Source organism: Chaetodon auriga, chromosome 3, assembly GCF_051107435.1.
Source record: "Chaetodon auriga isolate fChaAug3 chromosome 3, fChaAug3.hap1, whole genome shotgun sequence".
NCBI classification, from domain to species: Eukaryota; Metazoa; Chordata; class Actinopteri; order Chaetodontiformes; family Chaetodontidae; genus Chaetodon; species Chaetodon auriga.
In genome coordinates, this window is record NC_135076.1 from 27,814,137 (window position 1) to 27,830,462 (window position 16,326).

The 16,326-nt window shown below is 43.0% G+C and overlaps 1 protein-coding gene across 1 annotated transcript; it reads left to right on the forward strand.

Moving 5' to 3' along the window:
* Positions 1–626: 626 nt before the first annotated feature.
* On the forward strand, positions 627–6,605 carry lrrc8db (leucine rich repeat containing 8 VRAC subunit Db). The gene is made up of 2 exons (XM_076726972.1): positions 627–1,059; positions 2,696–6,605. Exon 2 carries the CDS (start codon positions 2,698–2,700, stop codon positions 5,251–5,253), a length of 2,556 nt encoding a protein of 851 aa, XP_076583087.1. The 5' UTR covers positions 627–1,059; positions 2,696–2,697; the 3' UTR covers positions 5,254–6,605.
* The last annotated feature ends 9,721 nt before the right edge of the window (positions 6,606–16,326 follow it).

Here is a 16,326-nt window from a genome sequence, read left to right on the forward strand (position 1 = left end):
ACTAAGGAGAGTAAAATTAGGGAACTTAAGAGTCACATGTAATAAAAGCAATGCTAACTACACAGTGACATATACTAATATAGAATTAATAACTGAATTTGCAAAGGAAGCTGGGTTATACTAGCCAACTAAATATACTACAATTATTATTTTTCAGTTTTTATTTTTGTGTTGTAGTTTTCACTGGGGCAGTGTTATTGATGAACGCCGCTGTTAATGTACCATGTCGGTCAAATGGCTAATTGTCAGCTGTTGTTCCTAAGATTGGAATTTAGGCTGCATTATGTGCAAAGATATCAAGAACAAAACAAAACAAAACAAAAAAAAGGTGGTTTGAAGCATCTGTGGCAACATGAAATAACAAAGCTATTGAGGAAAACAGCAGAAAGTGTTCATTGGGTTATATAACATGTTAAAAGTTAGTATGAAGTGTTTCTGGTGACAAACAGGCTTTTCCCCTCATACATGTGATATTTAAATATAGAAATACATGGATGCACTGTGAGAGTTTCATGAGCAGTTCATCTGTTGAGTGGTTTCATGTGATGTTTTGACATAATGAAGGAAAGCTGTGATGTAACTTAAAAATTGCATCTTTTGCACTTTTACGACGGTCCCTAACTTGAGTGGGTCATCTGCCTCTCTGCTGTCAATCCGTGAGGGGTTTCAAAGCGCTTTATCCGCGCATCATAGCAGCCCCTGATGTGAACTTTAGGAGAGATTTCCCTGCACAGCACATCGGCAGTGTTGCCGGCCGATGGTCCTGATGAATCGTCAGGAGGATCAGCCTCAGCCACTGTGTGAATAACATCGAACCCGGCGCTCCCCCAGCAGCTGGTGCTGCCGCGCCGGCTGGGCTGCCAGTCAGAGGCGAAGGACCCGACCATCTGAGGCGGAGTGGGGGTAGTCGGCTAAGCTGCTTACAGCCCGGCCAGCAGGCCCACGGTTGAACAGATGCGAAGAATGGACGGCTTCATCACTGCAGCGGAACATGGCGTGTAAAAGGAGGCGTTGTTCGGTTCTGCTGGCATCGACATAAGTGGATCAGACCTCCAGAAGGTGCGTATCTGTGCCGGAGCTCATCTGCTGATATCCAAGATCTGCTAATAAAAGCGCTATGCTCCGGCCCAGCAGTGTTAGCAGGCTTTGTGGTGGAAGTGGAAGGAATCCGCGGGGTTGGGACTGTTTAAATGAGCCTGCAGTGGATTTGGTGCTCTGGTGAAATGTGAACGAGCCATGGTTTTGCTGCACGGAGCCCGTGTTTCGGTGCTGCGTTTAAAGGCTTCATGGACATCAGGTCCACCTCCTGTTTTGTGTGCGTGGATGCGCCTTGCTGCTGGAGCCGGTCTCAGCCTGCTCTGCAGCCTCATTGAAAACAGCGTGACCTTCATGTTTTCAACACACACAATAGAAATTAGTCGCAGGTCTGTTCTTTCTCTTATTATTGAACGTATTTTTATAATAACCTGCACAGAAAGCACTTTGCTGTGTAAGCTGAGTTTTATTCAGGCCTGAACTGACAGTATTTACAGTCAGCATGTCAAAGCCTCACCGGTATGATAGTGTCTCTGTGTGAGTGCTGGCAGGGTTCATGATTGTAAACTCTGAAGAGGGAGGCTCATCTGGAGGGAGTTTGTATGCACAGGAAAGCATGCTGCAGAGAACACTAATGGAAAGGGGGTCTTGTGCATAATTCAGACTATATTTAGGTTTGCAGAATTTGTGTTGCACATGGCATCTCTGCTGACAACTGTGCTGTGTCCCAGTTCAAGGGCAGCGTCGTCTCTAAATCCATAACAGTCTGACAAGGCTGTTCTCTCCGAGCCTCCTCCACATGGGCCCGGGAAATGTGGCCTAAAACCGGAGGACGAAACTAGTGTATCCTTCCAGTCCTCAGTCGCCCATAATCCATCACATGCTGTGACCACTATGGTCCTCATCAGATAGAAACGCTTCAAAATAGGCTGTAATTTCTGTCAGGTGTGATATACGAGTGACCAGAAAAATAGAAACACCTTCCCAGTGTAATTCAAAGCGACACAGTAGACTTACGTAAATGCCACCTTCCTGAAATGTTCCGTACTTGTCGAGACTTCCACTTCAGTTGTTCTCTCATGGACATTTTGAGGCTGTGCTTTGTCTTTGTGTTGTATTTGTAATGCGTTGCCAGTGACTGCTGGCAGTGACTTGGAGTAGAAACTAAATATTAGAAAGACATTACAGTTTAAGTAGAACAACATCACAATGTACAGTCACCTGAGAGGGTCTCAACGTGTCTCAGAAGGCATCATTTTATCTGAGACTGTTGGATTGCATTGGATTACAGGACCTGTGCACTTTGTTTCTGGTTTCTTTGTTCTGGTCACTCGGTGCATCTACTGAGCCAATGAACAAACCACTGTTAGCAGATTGGATATGTCCCGCTTCACCACATAGCCTGCAAAAATAATTAAAATATGAGGTTATATCTTTATATTAATCATGAAACTGGTGCATTTTTTGCGCTTCTCTATCATGTATTTAAGTGAAAAGTCACAACTCTTTAAATTCAGCTAATATGTAGTTTTTATGATGATCATAATGAAAGAAAGAATATATGGAAAAGACTGCAAAACTCTGCTGGGAAAATAATCTCATATTATGTATACTTCTTGCAATAATCAAGCTTCATGTTTATTCTTATTCTCTGTTTCAGGAATGTTCACCCTCACAGAAGTAGCATCCCTGAATGACATCCAGCCAACTTATCGAATACTGAAACCATGGTGGGATGTCTTCATGGATTATCTGGGTATTGTCATGTTGATGTTGGCCATATTCTCTGGAACGATGCAGTTAACTAAGGACCAAGTGGTTTGTCTTCCGATTCTGGAACAGACTCCAGAGGGGGCTGGGGGCTTCTTGGGACCCCAGCCACCGGAGACAGCTGATAGCTTGTGGAACAAAGAAAGCGCCATCGGAGAGCAAGCAGCTCCTTTAATGGCTAAAAGGCCTCCTGATAGCATCGCCCCTACGATTCACTTCACACAGTCGGGCACTTTGGGGCAGCCTCAGCCTACAGGTGTGAGGACCAAGCTGGATTTTCAGCAGTATGTTTTTGTCAACCAGATGTGCTACCATGTTGCTCTTCCTTGGTATTCCAAATATTTCCCGTACCTCGCTCTAATCCACACCATCGTATTGATGGTCAGTAGCAACTTCTGGTTCAAGTACCCAAAGACAAGCTCCAAAATCGAACATTTTGTTTCCATCCTGGGAAAATGTTTTGAGTCGCCGTGGACTACCAAAGCGCTGTCTGAGACCGCATGCGAGGACTCGGAGGAGAACAAGCAGAGACTGGCTGGTGCCTCCTCCCTCCTGAAGCATCTGTCCACCAGCAGCGAGGAGGGGAGTCCAAACCAGTCCGCCCCAATACTGACTAAATCTGGGGTCACGTTTTCTGTCGAGAAGCTTGTGAGCGAAGTTCCCTCCATGACCATACTGGACAAGAAAGATGGCGAGCAAGCGAAAGCCCTGTTCGAAAAAGTCCGTAAATTCCGCGCCCACGTGGAAGACAGTGACTTGATTTACAGGCTGTACGCCATTCAGACCGTCATCAAAACGGTCAAATTCATTTTGATCCTGTGCTACACGATGACTTTTGTTGCCTCTATAGATTTTGACCACGTGTGTGAGCCTGAAATAAAGCATCTGACCGGATACGCCAAGTTCCACTGTACACACAACATGGCGTTCATGTTAAAGAAACTCCTTGTTAGTTATATCGCTCTCATATGTGTTTATGGCATCATCTGCATTTACACACTGTTCTGGCTTTTTCGGCGACCACTGAAGGAGTATTCCTTTGAGAAAGTCAGAGAGGAGAGCAGCTTCAGCGACATTCCAGATGTTAAGAATGACTTTGCGTTCCTCCTCCACATGGTCGATCAGTACGATCAGCTGTATTCGAAGCGTTTTGGTGTTTTTCTCTCTGAGGTGAGTGAGAACAAACTTCGGGAGATCAGCCTGAACCACGAGTGGACCTACGAGAAGTTGCGGCAGCATGTGACCCGCAATCCTCAAGAAAAGCTGGAACTCCATCTTTTTATGCTCTCCGGGGTGCCAGATGCTGTGTTCGATCTCACCGATTTGGAAATCCTGAAGCTAGAATTGATCCCAGAGGCCAGAATAACAGCTAAGATCTCACAGATGATAAACCTCCAGGAGCTGCACTTCTATCACTGTCCCGCCAAAGTTGAACAGACTGCTTTCATTTTTCTCCGCGATCACCTCCGGTGCCTTCATGTCAAGTTCACAGATGTCGCTGAGATTCCTAGCTGGGTATACTTGTTGAAAAGTTTAAGGGAACTGTACTTGGTCGGTAACCTGAACTCTGAAAACAACAAAATGATCGGACTCGAGTCTCTGCGAGACCTCAGGCACTTAAAGATTCTGCATCTCAAAAGCAACCTCACAAAGATCCCGACAAACATAACGGATCTGTCTCCACATCTGGTCAAGCTGGTCGTTCATAACGATGGCACGAAGCTCTTAGTGCTGAACAGTCTGAAGAAAATAATGAATCTCGCTGAACTGGAGCTTCTGAACTGTGAGCTGGAGAGAATCCCCCATGCTATCTTCAGTTTGAACAACCTTCAGGAGCTGGACTTAAAATCCAACAACATTCGTACCATCGAGGAGATCATCAGCTTTCAGCACCTTAAGAGACTGACGTGCCTCAAGCTCTGGCACAATAAGATCATCACCATTCCACTGTCAATTAGCCACGTCAAAAACCTTGAGTCGCTTTACCTCTCACACAACAAGCTCGAGTCTCTACCCTCGTCGTTATTCACCCTTCTCAAGTTGAGGTACCTCGATGTTAGCCACAACTCCATCGCCGTAATACCGCTGGAGGTGGGCTTTCTGCAGAACCTCCAACATTTTGCCATTACCGGCAACAAAGTCGAGGTGGTTCCCAAGCAACTGTTCAAGTGCACCAAACTGAGGACCTTATGTCTCGGCCACAACTGCGTCACCTCCATTCCCGAGAAGATCGGCCAGCTGTCGCAGCTGACACATCTGGAACTGAAGGGAAACTGTCTGGACCGTCTCCCGGCTCAGCTCGGCCAGTGCTGCCTCCTGCGCAGGAGCTGCCTGATTGTGGAGGATCACCTCTTTGACTCGCTCCCCATGGAGGTCAAAGAGAGCATCAATCAGGAATCTAGTGTTTCTTTTGCAAATGGGTGTAAGTGTCTAAGCGACGGGCGGTAGTCACGTCTTACATTGCATCAAATGTCGTGCATTTAATCGTAGATGTAAAGAAGTCTTTTTTTTTCTAAAATCACGTCATTAGAAACCGTAGTTCAGGGTTCAGTAGCGGTACGCTCCGTGATGTTTTAGCAAATTATAAAGTGAACACACTGCAGCACATGCAGGGTTGGTACCACAGGAGAGATTTTAAATGAACTCTAGAGTTGATCATGGCTTACGTCATGCCTGTATATATTATTTTTTATTTTTCCATTTTATTTTTGGTTAACGTAGATGCATAGTAGCAGTTAAATCACTTTGCTCATATTTTTTACCTTTTGTATGCAGAAAAATCTTATAGTGGATCTACGGAAATTTGTATCATTTTAAACAATCCACCTTTTTATCTCTGTGATTTCACTTGGTTTTCTTCAGATTAACAGGACACACTTGAATGACCTCGATTTAAAGAGACGGTTCACTCAAATTACGTAAAACACATCTCACTTTCCTGTAATGGAATCCAGCCGCGGAGGCAGTTTCACTTTCATTGACCCAAGTTTTGACTCTGAGGTTTCTGCCTGGATGCAAATAGACTCGCAACAATAAAATGTGATGTTTGAAAACTCAGCAGCTTCATTTTCTTTCCAGAAACAGTGTCCACAGCAGCCTGGATAAGGCCTTGCAGTTTACACCCACATTTGATCAAAGAAGAGTTGTTAGTCGAACCTGTTTACAGCTTGCTGATTATCCAGAGTGACCAGGACACGACTGCCGGAACGAGACGTTGCTGCTGAAATCTTTAAAGCTGTAAACACCAGAAATAAAATGAAACTCCCTCACATTGTTTTGGGAATGAGGCAGAAATCTCACATAAACTTGAGCAAATAAAACCAAAACTATCTGCCTGACTAGATGCTACGATGACCCTTTAAAAACTTTGGCTTATTTATGTAAATCTTTGCTGCACGAATTGAAGAACTGTTTCGATATAACTGAGTATTATTCACCGTATGCATTCCAATACTTGTAATACATTTTCAAATTATGCACCAAAACGATGAAGGTGATCCTTTTCTCCACTCGGTGAAACGTTCTGAATCATGCCGTTGTTTTTGATACAGCTGTTTTTTCAGACAGTAGACTGTTTTCTCTCGCGTGCGGCCGACCCACAATGACGTTTCTCATTCGCTGTACTTTTGCTCTCATGTTTTATTACGTTTTATTCTTGTAAACAGTATATTTATCACGTATTTTGTGTGTTCTTTGTATGTATTTATTATCTCATTGTGTTTTACCTGTTCTCCTCTCTGCACAGCACTTTGTAAGTCTGGTTTTAAAATGTGCTATATAAATAAAGGAATTACTAATTATACTGTTATTATTACTGTTATTTAAAGCTAGAATTTAAGCTAAAATTGCACAAAGTAAAAAAAATTATTGTACAATTGAACCTTGATTCCTGAAATACCAGAAATCCCATAAACTTAACTGTGAAATGAATGTATTCATTGTTAAAACAGGGAACATGCAGCCTTTTTCTGAGTGACTGTTTTAAACACGGTGGATTCAGCTCAGGTCAGACTCATCTCCTCTCATGAGATCCTTTAAATTTGATGAGGTTTCTAAACATCGTGAACACTGTTGTATACACGTTAGATTTGTAGAAATGTTAATGAACAATAATGATATAATAAGACAGTAATAGATGTAATTTACTACAATTATGTCATTTACAACAGATTATATTTATAAAGTTAGTGTTTTGAAGTTGTACAAACACTTAAAATACATGAAGCAGTATGACACAGAGGTTCGATACTGTGGGCCAGTTCATTCAATATAACACCTGTGAGTGACATCATTTTTCTGGAATATAAGCGAAGGACCACTCGGCCATCGGTACGGTGTTATGTTTCACAAAACATTAAATTCACTTCATCACTGCTTTGAGTTCTAACCAGCTCGAACTTCAGAGTTTAGTTTTTTGTGAGTATTCTCACCTGAACTTGAACCTGAATGATACAGAGCTCACAGCTAATTTATGTCACTAACACATAACTTTCAGGTTTTCATTTTAGTTTGTTGAAACATGAAACATGACCTTAATACGATCCTTCGTATTTCCTGTGAACAAGTTGATAGTGCATGCTCTCTTTGGTCGTGAGCAGTTCAGATAAATTCCAGCAGTAATGTTTTCCAGAGGTTTCAGAGTTCCTCTATCAGTGAACTAGATTATTGCAGTATTACTACAGTATTTGTATGCAGTACTTACTATCATATGAATTCTCTCCACAGTAACGACAAACTGGGTTTTCTCTCACAGGAAGTCGTTGTCTTCTCTTTCTCCTCTTTGTCGTTTCTCCTTGATGGAGGTTAAAACTGGAACACTGACATTGAACATGTTAAACCTGAAGTCAAACACCTCAATACTTTGTACACTTGCTAAAAAAGAGACTGAAAATGAATATATGTGTAGTTTAAACTGTATTTGGTCCAAGACATGATAAAACCTGGTCTCATCAGTGACAGCTGTGGATGTGGCAGCAGAGACTTCATGCAGAACTGAACGCATTTCTTAGGTGGTGTCGCCCTCTGGTGGAGACAAACTGTTACTACACTCATTTTGCTCCTGACATTCTTTTGGACTCAGGCTAAATCTTAGCTTTCACCTGCCGACCAGACAGTTATTTTGTGCAGGCAATTGTTAGTAATTAAGTGACCTTTTGGTGTCCTCTAATTGGGAACTTAATTAGGTGAAGCAGCTATTTGTGGGTGTTTTCAGACTCAGACTTTCAGATATCATTTGACATAGATTATTTTAACTGAGAAAATCAAATCACATAATATTGTGTTATATCATACTGAGGGTTACAAAGGAAAATATCTCTGGTATTACACAGTTATTAGAATTATTACTGTTATCAGCTCTATTGATCCTTAAAGGAACGTAAAGTATTATGCCCTATTTTTTAATAACATTTGTAAGGTAGGATTCAATACCATAGATGAGAAATGTATAATAACCATCAATTTTCAACCACCTCCTGTGAGTTGGGATGTGCTCCAGGATGGATGGATGGGTGGATGGATGGATGGATGGATGGATGGATGGATGGATGGGTGGATGGATGGGTGAATAGGCCGATATCACAGGTGGTGATCAAAGGGCATTAGAGTTCAGAGTTAGAGTTTATTTAAAACTAATCTCTATACACAGATACTGTTGGCAAGAGGCAAAGTTTTGCCATTGGAAGTGTTCTGGTGTGTGTTTGTTGTCAGTGACCAATCACGTTTGAGTGTTGCTTTGTATGCAAACAGCAACGTCTGGGGCTGAAAAATGAAGCTGATGTGCCAAAAGCTGCAGAGTGACCACTTGAAACTGGCTCCAAAAAAGCGAGTCAGTCCACACAGATCCCGATATGACCCTCACAGACCCCATCGAAGGCTTGATAACACAATATAACATAGTTCTAATAATGTCTAATTATATTGGAGTATACTGACATTAAATAAGAGTTTTAACTGTTGACAACTCCACTGAAAAGCACTTAGAACTTTAATCTAAGTTTAAACCTGCTCTTAAATCTACACTGATGTGTTTTAAGTTTTAAATTATGAGGTTAGAAATGTCAAAAACTTCCACTTTATTTATTTATAACTTTATTCCAATGGCTCACTTCAGCCTCCATTCAAAGGTATTGACCTTCTCGTGTAGCTTCATCATGCTAATGTTATTGTGCTGCCAACCTGTGCAGTGCTGTAGGCTCATGTGATAAATGATTCCCCTCATCTGATTGGTCGAATGTATTTCACTGCTGGTGGGCTTTCTGTTGTAGCCTAGCATGCTTTTAGCCCGGTCTGCCCAGCGTACACACATGTAAACAAACACGCTCTGAGTTACGGGCAGGGCATGCATCATCAAACCGGACTCCATTGTGACCATTGTGCCGTTTGGCTCCTCGGCTCTGGGCTGCGAGGAATAAACACATGTCGTGACAACAGTGGATGAGCGGCGGAGAGGGAGGCTGCGTGACTTTAAGCCGGCCTGACACTGGGTTGTTAGAAGTCTGCCATCAGGTGGATGAAGAAAACACACCGCCTGCAGTCCAGCCTTCATTACTTCCTTGGAATCAAGCAATGGCCTCAGCGCTCGTCACAAACAGTTAGCATGCACTTTCCCTCACCGCCAGCCATGTGTGTATGAAGTGGTCATCATAGAAGCAATGGCCATCAACCCGCACTGCAACCTGGGGACAGAGCTAACATGATGTCAATTTAAAAGCTCCACTGGCTCCTCAATCTGTTTTCCAGAGCCGGCACATCAGCCGAGGAGACAAGTTATTGCTCTAACGACCCGCCGTGTGTTCTGTGCTGCTGGTTTGATGAGCGCTGCCTGCTTCGTCCTTGGCAGACAACATATTTTTAAGAAATTCAGGTGTTTATGGAGGATAATAAGCACTCGATTTAACAGCACGACAAAATCATTTGAATTTGGGCCGTTGAGGCTAATTTGTTTTCTTCCTGGTATTTCTGGTGATAAGACGAGAGCATTTATTTTGAGTAAGCACGGCTGTGCTGGGAGTTTTGGGTCCGTATGTGGCCCTCTGCTCCGCTGGCGCCCCGAGGACGGCGGCAGATCTTCAGCGACAGCACTTTGTGAGCACTTGCACAGCTGATGAGCTGTAATTATGTTTTAATTATTTCTGTAGGGCATCATTCTCTCCCGACGTGAACCCCCCCCTCGCTGCAAATTAAGACGTTCAGTATTTTGAAAACATTTGGTGATGAAACTCTCCTCAGTGAAGTCCACTAATTACTGCACAGCCTCATGTCAGCACCCATAGAAGGCAGCTTTGATGTCTGCTGCCCAGGATGATAATCAAGGGCACAGATCGCATGTGATTGGCTGTAATTGGGACAAGTTGTTTAAAAAAAGGGCACCGCATGACTTTGACGGCTGCTTTGCACAGCCACCGCTCCGAGACACTAACCCCACCCTCCCCCATCCTGTGCCCACGGGTTAGGAAGCCTTGTCACTTATTAAGCAGGCTGTTGCCATGAAGTGACAGATGTCCTGATGTGATCTGTCTGCATCTTTGGCCTCCATCTGTCTTGTTAGTACAAATAGTTAAGGATGGTGTGAGGAGAGAGCTGTTGTTCTTTCATATATGTTAAATGTATTGGAAGCTCTTGTTTTGTGGGAGCTGAATCGAGCCTCCCTGGCAATCCCTCCTCAGCAGTCTCCCAGCTCGTCTTTTCCACCCCTTGTTTTTCAAGGTTTCTCTGCCTCCTCCACCACTTCTGCAGGCCCTGATGTTTCGGGTTCAGTGCCACTGAACCATATCTGAATCTCCATTTTTGCTCTGCTTTGCTCCCTGCTTGGCAGAGAAAGATTAGGGGCTCGGGTCCTGAGGTGCGTATCCCACCCTCTCTCTGGTCCTCACACCCTCCCTCTCTTCACCCATCCTCCGAGATTCAAATCCTTTTAGCTTCTTCCTCAGGTAAAATTGCCAAGGACCTTGTGAGCCCTAGGTTCCCCTGGAGGTAAAATCTATAATGGAGTTTTGATTTGAGCAAGAACAGCCTTGAAAATGGACTTCTTTAACCAGGTAGCTGCCTCGCAGAAGGTCAACAGTACTCCAGGTGGACACAACATGCCACAACCGTGTTAGAAAAAGGCAGAACAAAGGAACAGTTTTATTCCAAAGAAAGTGACCTGTAGACACTGTTGTAAATAAAAAATCAAAGTGATGTGTTGCTTTGGTAAAAAAAAAAAAAAATAAATAAAAAAAATAAAAAAAAAATAATAAAAAAAATCCAAACTGAATTATTCACTTACAGTCTCAGCATCAGGTTATACACAAATCTCTTATTCAGCCTCATGTCCATCATAGATTCATGGCTGTACTTCAGAAAAAAAGAGTAAATATAACCACAAATGAATCCAAATGAATGAAATTGCAGAGAAACAGTTGATCAGTTTACATTTAGTCAATAATGTTTTTTTCTTTTTGCCATCTTGTCTCAAAGATAGAGGGCACCAGAGCCTCAGTTTTGGAAAGAAGCTGTTGAAACATCAGCACCGAAGATTTGAAGTGCTTTGTGTATTTAGTGTTTAGTGTATTTTGTAATTTCATACCAACTCTAACAGCTAGCCAGAGGGTTTGGACAAAGGTTAGAGTCAAGAGGTTTTCTATTTTGGATGAAACAGCTTTGTATCATGACAAAATAATTCTCTGACATGAAAAAACAGGTGCTAATAATAATAATAATAATAATAATAATAATAATAATAATAATAACAATAATAATAATAATAATAATGATTAGCTGTAGCTGCAGTCACAGTAATGGTATTAATGCTGTTGATGTTATTATTCAGTCTCGTTTTTTCCTTTTGGATTATTTGTGCTCATATTTGAAAAGGTGCTATTTAATAATAATCAAATAAACGTACACGAAGCTTCATCATAACACCAGATGTTATAGAAGAGTGACAGAGTTTCAGGATTAGAAATTTCACACAAATATGCTTCATTACCACTTTATTGATGTACCCTCTGCTGACTTTCAATTATTCATCAGCCACTCAAAAAAACTGTTTGCTCTGCCTCAATTTATGCCCGGTATCAAAACAGAAATCACATCCCTGCTGCAGCTATAATCTTAGTTAATCAGCATCATTTAATGCACTTAGCCGCAGTGTTTCAAATTCAAATGAAACACTTGTGCAAAAGCAATCGCCGTCTGCCCTAGTTCTCATCGATGGTGGGTTTGTCAAAATGATGCAATTGGTCATTACCTCACATCAGACGCCACGGAGACATAATTCTGCCTGACAGTTGGATTCCAGCTTTGACAGCCTCAAACTTGTTGAGTTTTCTCTAAATACTTGCCATTGCAATGAGTTAAACATCCCCCGGAGGCACCGCGGAGTTTTCCTTTTGAACAAACACCCGAGGGACGCCAAGCTGGGACTGCACGAGGAACTGGAGGTCTTACGGAGAGGGCTGTTTGGGTTTATCTAATGGTACAATGGGTAATTTCTTCTGCCACTGCAGAGGGAGGGGAATAAAAGAGGGATGAAAAGAGAGAAGAGAGTATGTTTAAGAGAGAATCTTTATCTGGGCTTAATATCCCATGCTCAAGCAGAGTGGAGGATTTTTTTGTTGTACAGATCTCTTTTGTCAGATCCTACCTACCCATGGAAGACCCAGGGGCACTCTAAGAACATACGCATCACCTAGATTTGCCTTCCAGCCCACTTCTCTCCAGCGATTGCACCCTCTCCCCGCTGGCTTCTTTGTGTAGAAGAGACGAGCGAGCATTTTGGAAATCAAATCTCAGTTTGTCGGAGTAAAACTGGAGCAGGCTTCAATTTGAATAGATTTATTTCTACATAACTCTTCTGAGCACATAAATGCGCAAAACCCTCCTCGTCTGCACTTCGCCTGGTCGTGATGCAAAACGTGGCTGAATGGGAGGCGCTGCGAGTGTCTGCATGACTGTACCATTGAGACTCCACCGCTTAAGTTATATATGATCAAAATTATGGTCTGAAATCTGCACCTCGCCGTTAGTTTTTACACTGTAATTGTCTGTCCGTGTCTCCGACACCCTGAGAGGCCTGAGACCTTGAACAGAGCGCCTGGTCTCTCAAGGCCAAGCCACTTTGCAAAGGGAGAATTCAGGCAGGTACAGTAGTCATCATTGTCAAAAAGGAGAGCACAACACTGCTGGGACAAAGGAAGGTGCTGGTGAAAACATGAGGTGAGTGGAACAGGCTGAGGTGGAGATAGGAAGGAGGTGGGGGGGCACGGGGGGAGGGAGGGAGGGGATGGGAGGTTGAAGAGAGTCCCAAAGCTCCCTGCCAGTGATGACCAGAGTGTCCATCAGCGAGGTCTCACGGGTGCCCGCTGAAACAGCAGCGCTGGCAGAACTAAAAAACACCCACCCTGGGAAAGTGCTTTTTCTCCCGCCAGACGCAGAGTGATGGATTGGGCCGGCCGGTGCACACAATGCATTTGTGAAGAGAGAGAGAGAGATGGGGGGGTGGGGGGTGGGGGGCAAGGTCTGTCAGAAAAACACTTCCACTTTACTCCTAGAATGCACTAAAATATTTAAGAGTTCGATATTTATTTCATTATTCCACACATCGGATGTGAGAATGGACATGCACAAAAATGGGAGCATACAACAAAAGGTTTAAAGTTCTGCGCCGTGGCTGAAGTCCAGACAAAGAAGCGCCCGGATGAATACTTCAACGCGGCTGCCATATTTCTGAGAGCAAAATCGGAAATTAACCACGATTAAACACCTCGAATGACAAGCGAGGGCCTTGGAAAGTTGGGAGTAGATTTCCAGTTTGGCTGCGTTGAGGTTTTCCTCCTGAATGATGGAAATGCTTCTTCTGAGAGGTACACACCAACCACACCTGCCAACCTCAAGAATCAACAGTATTGATTAAACCGCCGCATCCTCTCAAATCCATCCCCATTTCCTTTGAAGGCGAAAATCATCCTTGATATCTGCCAACAGCTTACTTACTTAGGGATTTCTTCCTTTCCATCTAGGTTATATTAATTAATGCATGCTTTTCTTAAATTAGCCCTCTGAGGAGCTATAACTCAAATTCCTGTATTTATGAAAGTAATAGGTTGGAAAAAAATGCTAAACTGAAATAATTATGCAGTCCAACACTTTGCTTTGAGAATAAACTGCAAGAAACCTGATGAAATATGAATGTGCATTGGGTGCAAAGATGGTTAAATATTTACAATCCTGTGTTAGTCCACAACCCCAGTAAAGATGCTAGTCAACTGCAATAATTGCTTTACTGCAAAACTTTGCACTTGATTCCTGCATTCACAGGGTGTTACACGAGTTCAGAGCGCATTTCTTTTTCTAAGGAGGTATATTTTTGAGACTGCTGATGCACCCGTACAATCCTGTATTCATTCCATTTTTCTACTTAATGCAATCAGGCAGGTGGTTGCATCTTAAGCAGGAGCCCATATTGCAGTTAAGAAAGGGCACACTGCAGTAAGATGTTGAGGGAGCCCCCTGAGGGACCGATCTTATATCAGGAGACTGTATATTTCTACGCTAAAGAGGCTATTCAAACCCACCAATGCTTGAATTATTAAAGACACTGTATGTTTTTCAAAGCCTTGATTTAGCCTTTTTAAGGGGTGGATGTGTGCTGTGTTGGTAGTGGTGTGGCCAGGGGTCGGGGATAGCAGGGAGGAGTCGGGAGGGGGAGTTGTGGGCTATCAGAGGCTGGATTGTTTCTGTTTTCACCCCTCCCACTGTTGGCCTCGTCCGCTAAAATGGCCTTTTACTTTCTAAGCATGCTTTTACTGCCTTTGAAGAGTTATTTTTGTTGATGAAAAGGATACGCCGCGCGGGTTAAAGCGAACCCCGGCTATTCACAAGGTTGTTGAATACTTTCCCCTCAGTTTGGCTTATAAATTTATCATCAGTAAAGTATACCAGTGGTCTCATGCCGTAGTACAGGCTTCAAGCTAAGTGGCTATGGTTGAGTGAGTGAACAAAGGACAGAGAGAGACAGAAAAACACAGAGACAAAGAATGAAAGAAAACGGTTTAACAGCGGTTGATCCCGTTGTGGAGTGGAGGAGTGTGTACTCGAGGTTTTAAGACATTAAAAGTCCTAAATTGGCTTTATCGACGACTCTCTTGATTCCTAGATACAGTACAGAGGCCTCACTTGTTAACAACTTGTATGTTAATGACTTGTATTAGAACTGATCAATCTACTTTGGATGCAAGTGTTTCCCATCGCTTTGAAGTGAACGCATTGATTGGTGAGAATATAACAGAATCAAACAATCGGTCCTCCTCGGTGCTGAGTGGAGCTGTCGGTTACTCTGAGCCCGTTTTCCTGCCTATTAATAGATCTCAAAACAACATGGCTGCCAGAACACAGATTAACACACTGACTGGAATGTACTCTACGTGACAGGGAGCGCTGGATTAAGGCCACCGCTCCGTGCAGGCCAGTCAAGATCTTCCCACCTCAGATGTTGGTATTGAACAACTCTGCAAAACTCTGGATTATGTGCAATGACGATGTTTTTAAAAAGCCTTCTGGCAAAATCTGCCCATGACAGCTGGATTTGCTGGTTTCTGTGAGCGTAGAATCGTCTTCTGTCGCATTAAAGCTACACTCATCAATTTATTATTTCTTTTAGCTCATTATTTTTTTTTACGGCCCACAACTTCACCGTTTTGATTCAGTCTCACGGCTCTCATCTTCCTCGTTTGCAGTGAGCAGCTGTTTTTAGTAAAGAAAGCTCAGATAAACCTGCGCTACACTATCTCTGGCACCAAACTGCAAGCAGATACAGTCACCAACTAGCAAGGGAACAGAGATGTTTCCCTCAGGACTTATGGAAAGGAAAAACAGAGCAAAAAGAAAAGTAAATTTTGAACTTAGATTCTTCAGATTGGCTGAAACACAACCCCAAGTGACTTCACTGCATGTCTGACTGCTGGATGTGTACATCACAGCCATTCAACATGTCAGTGCAGTGTGTACAGCTTGTTTCCGCTGCCCCCTAGTGGTCAAAAAATTAATGCAGGTTTAAAATTTCATTGACGAAGCAGCCAAGCCCAAACCATACAAAAAGCCTCCAACTAAGTGCAGAGGTGTCCATATATTTTTGTCCATACAGTCGTATTTTCTGTGATAATATATGCATGTTGGGAACAATCCCTCCCATAGCTTTCATCCACAGATGTTCAAGATCTTAGCAGTTATTTAGAACCCACCATAAGTGGTGTTAAAACTGACAGATCCTGCACATAAATACATATAACCTCCACCTCCTCCACCACCTCCACCTCTGCTCTCCGTGCCCTGTGCTGTAGTGCTGGGTGAAGCGAAGAGATGCTGTTTATGGATGCAATTCCAGGTGGAATATTGCTGATGCATTGCCCAACAAACAGATGTCTCTCTTGAATTAGTTACCTCAGGATCCTCCCTGAATACCAAATCAGGGGAAACATACAAGTTGTGCACAATTCTGATTTATTCATCCTGCCTATGCCTCATGCTTAGACAATAGCA

What these genes read in the sequence shown, in the direction of transcription:
- lrrc8db (XM_076726972.1), top strand. Translation starts at nt 2,698, where the DNA reads ATGTTCACCCTCACAGAAGTAGCATCCCTGAATGACATCCAGCCAACT.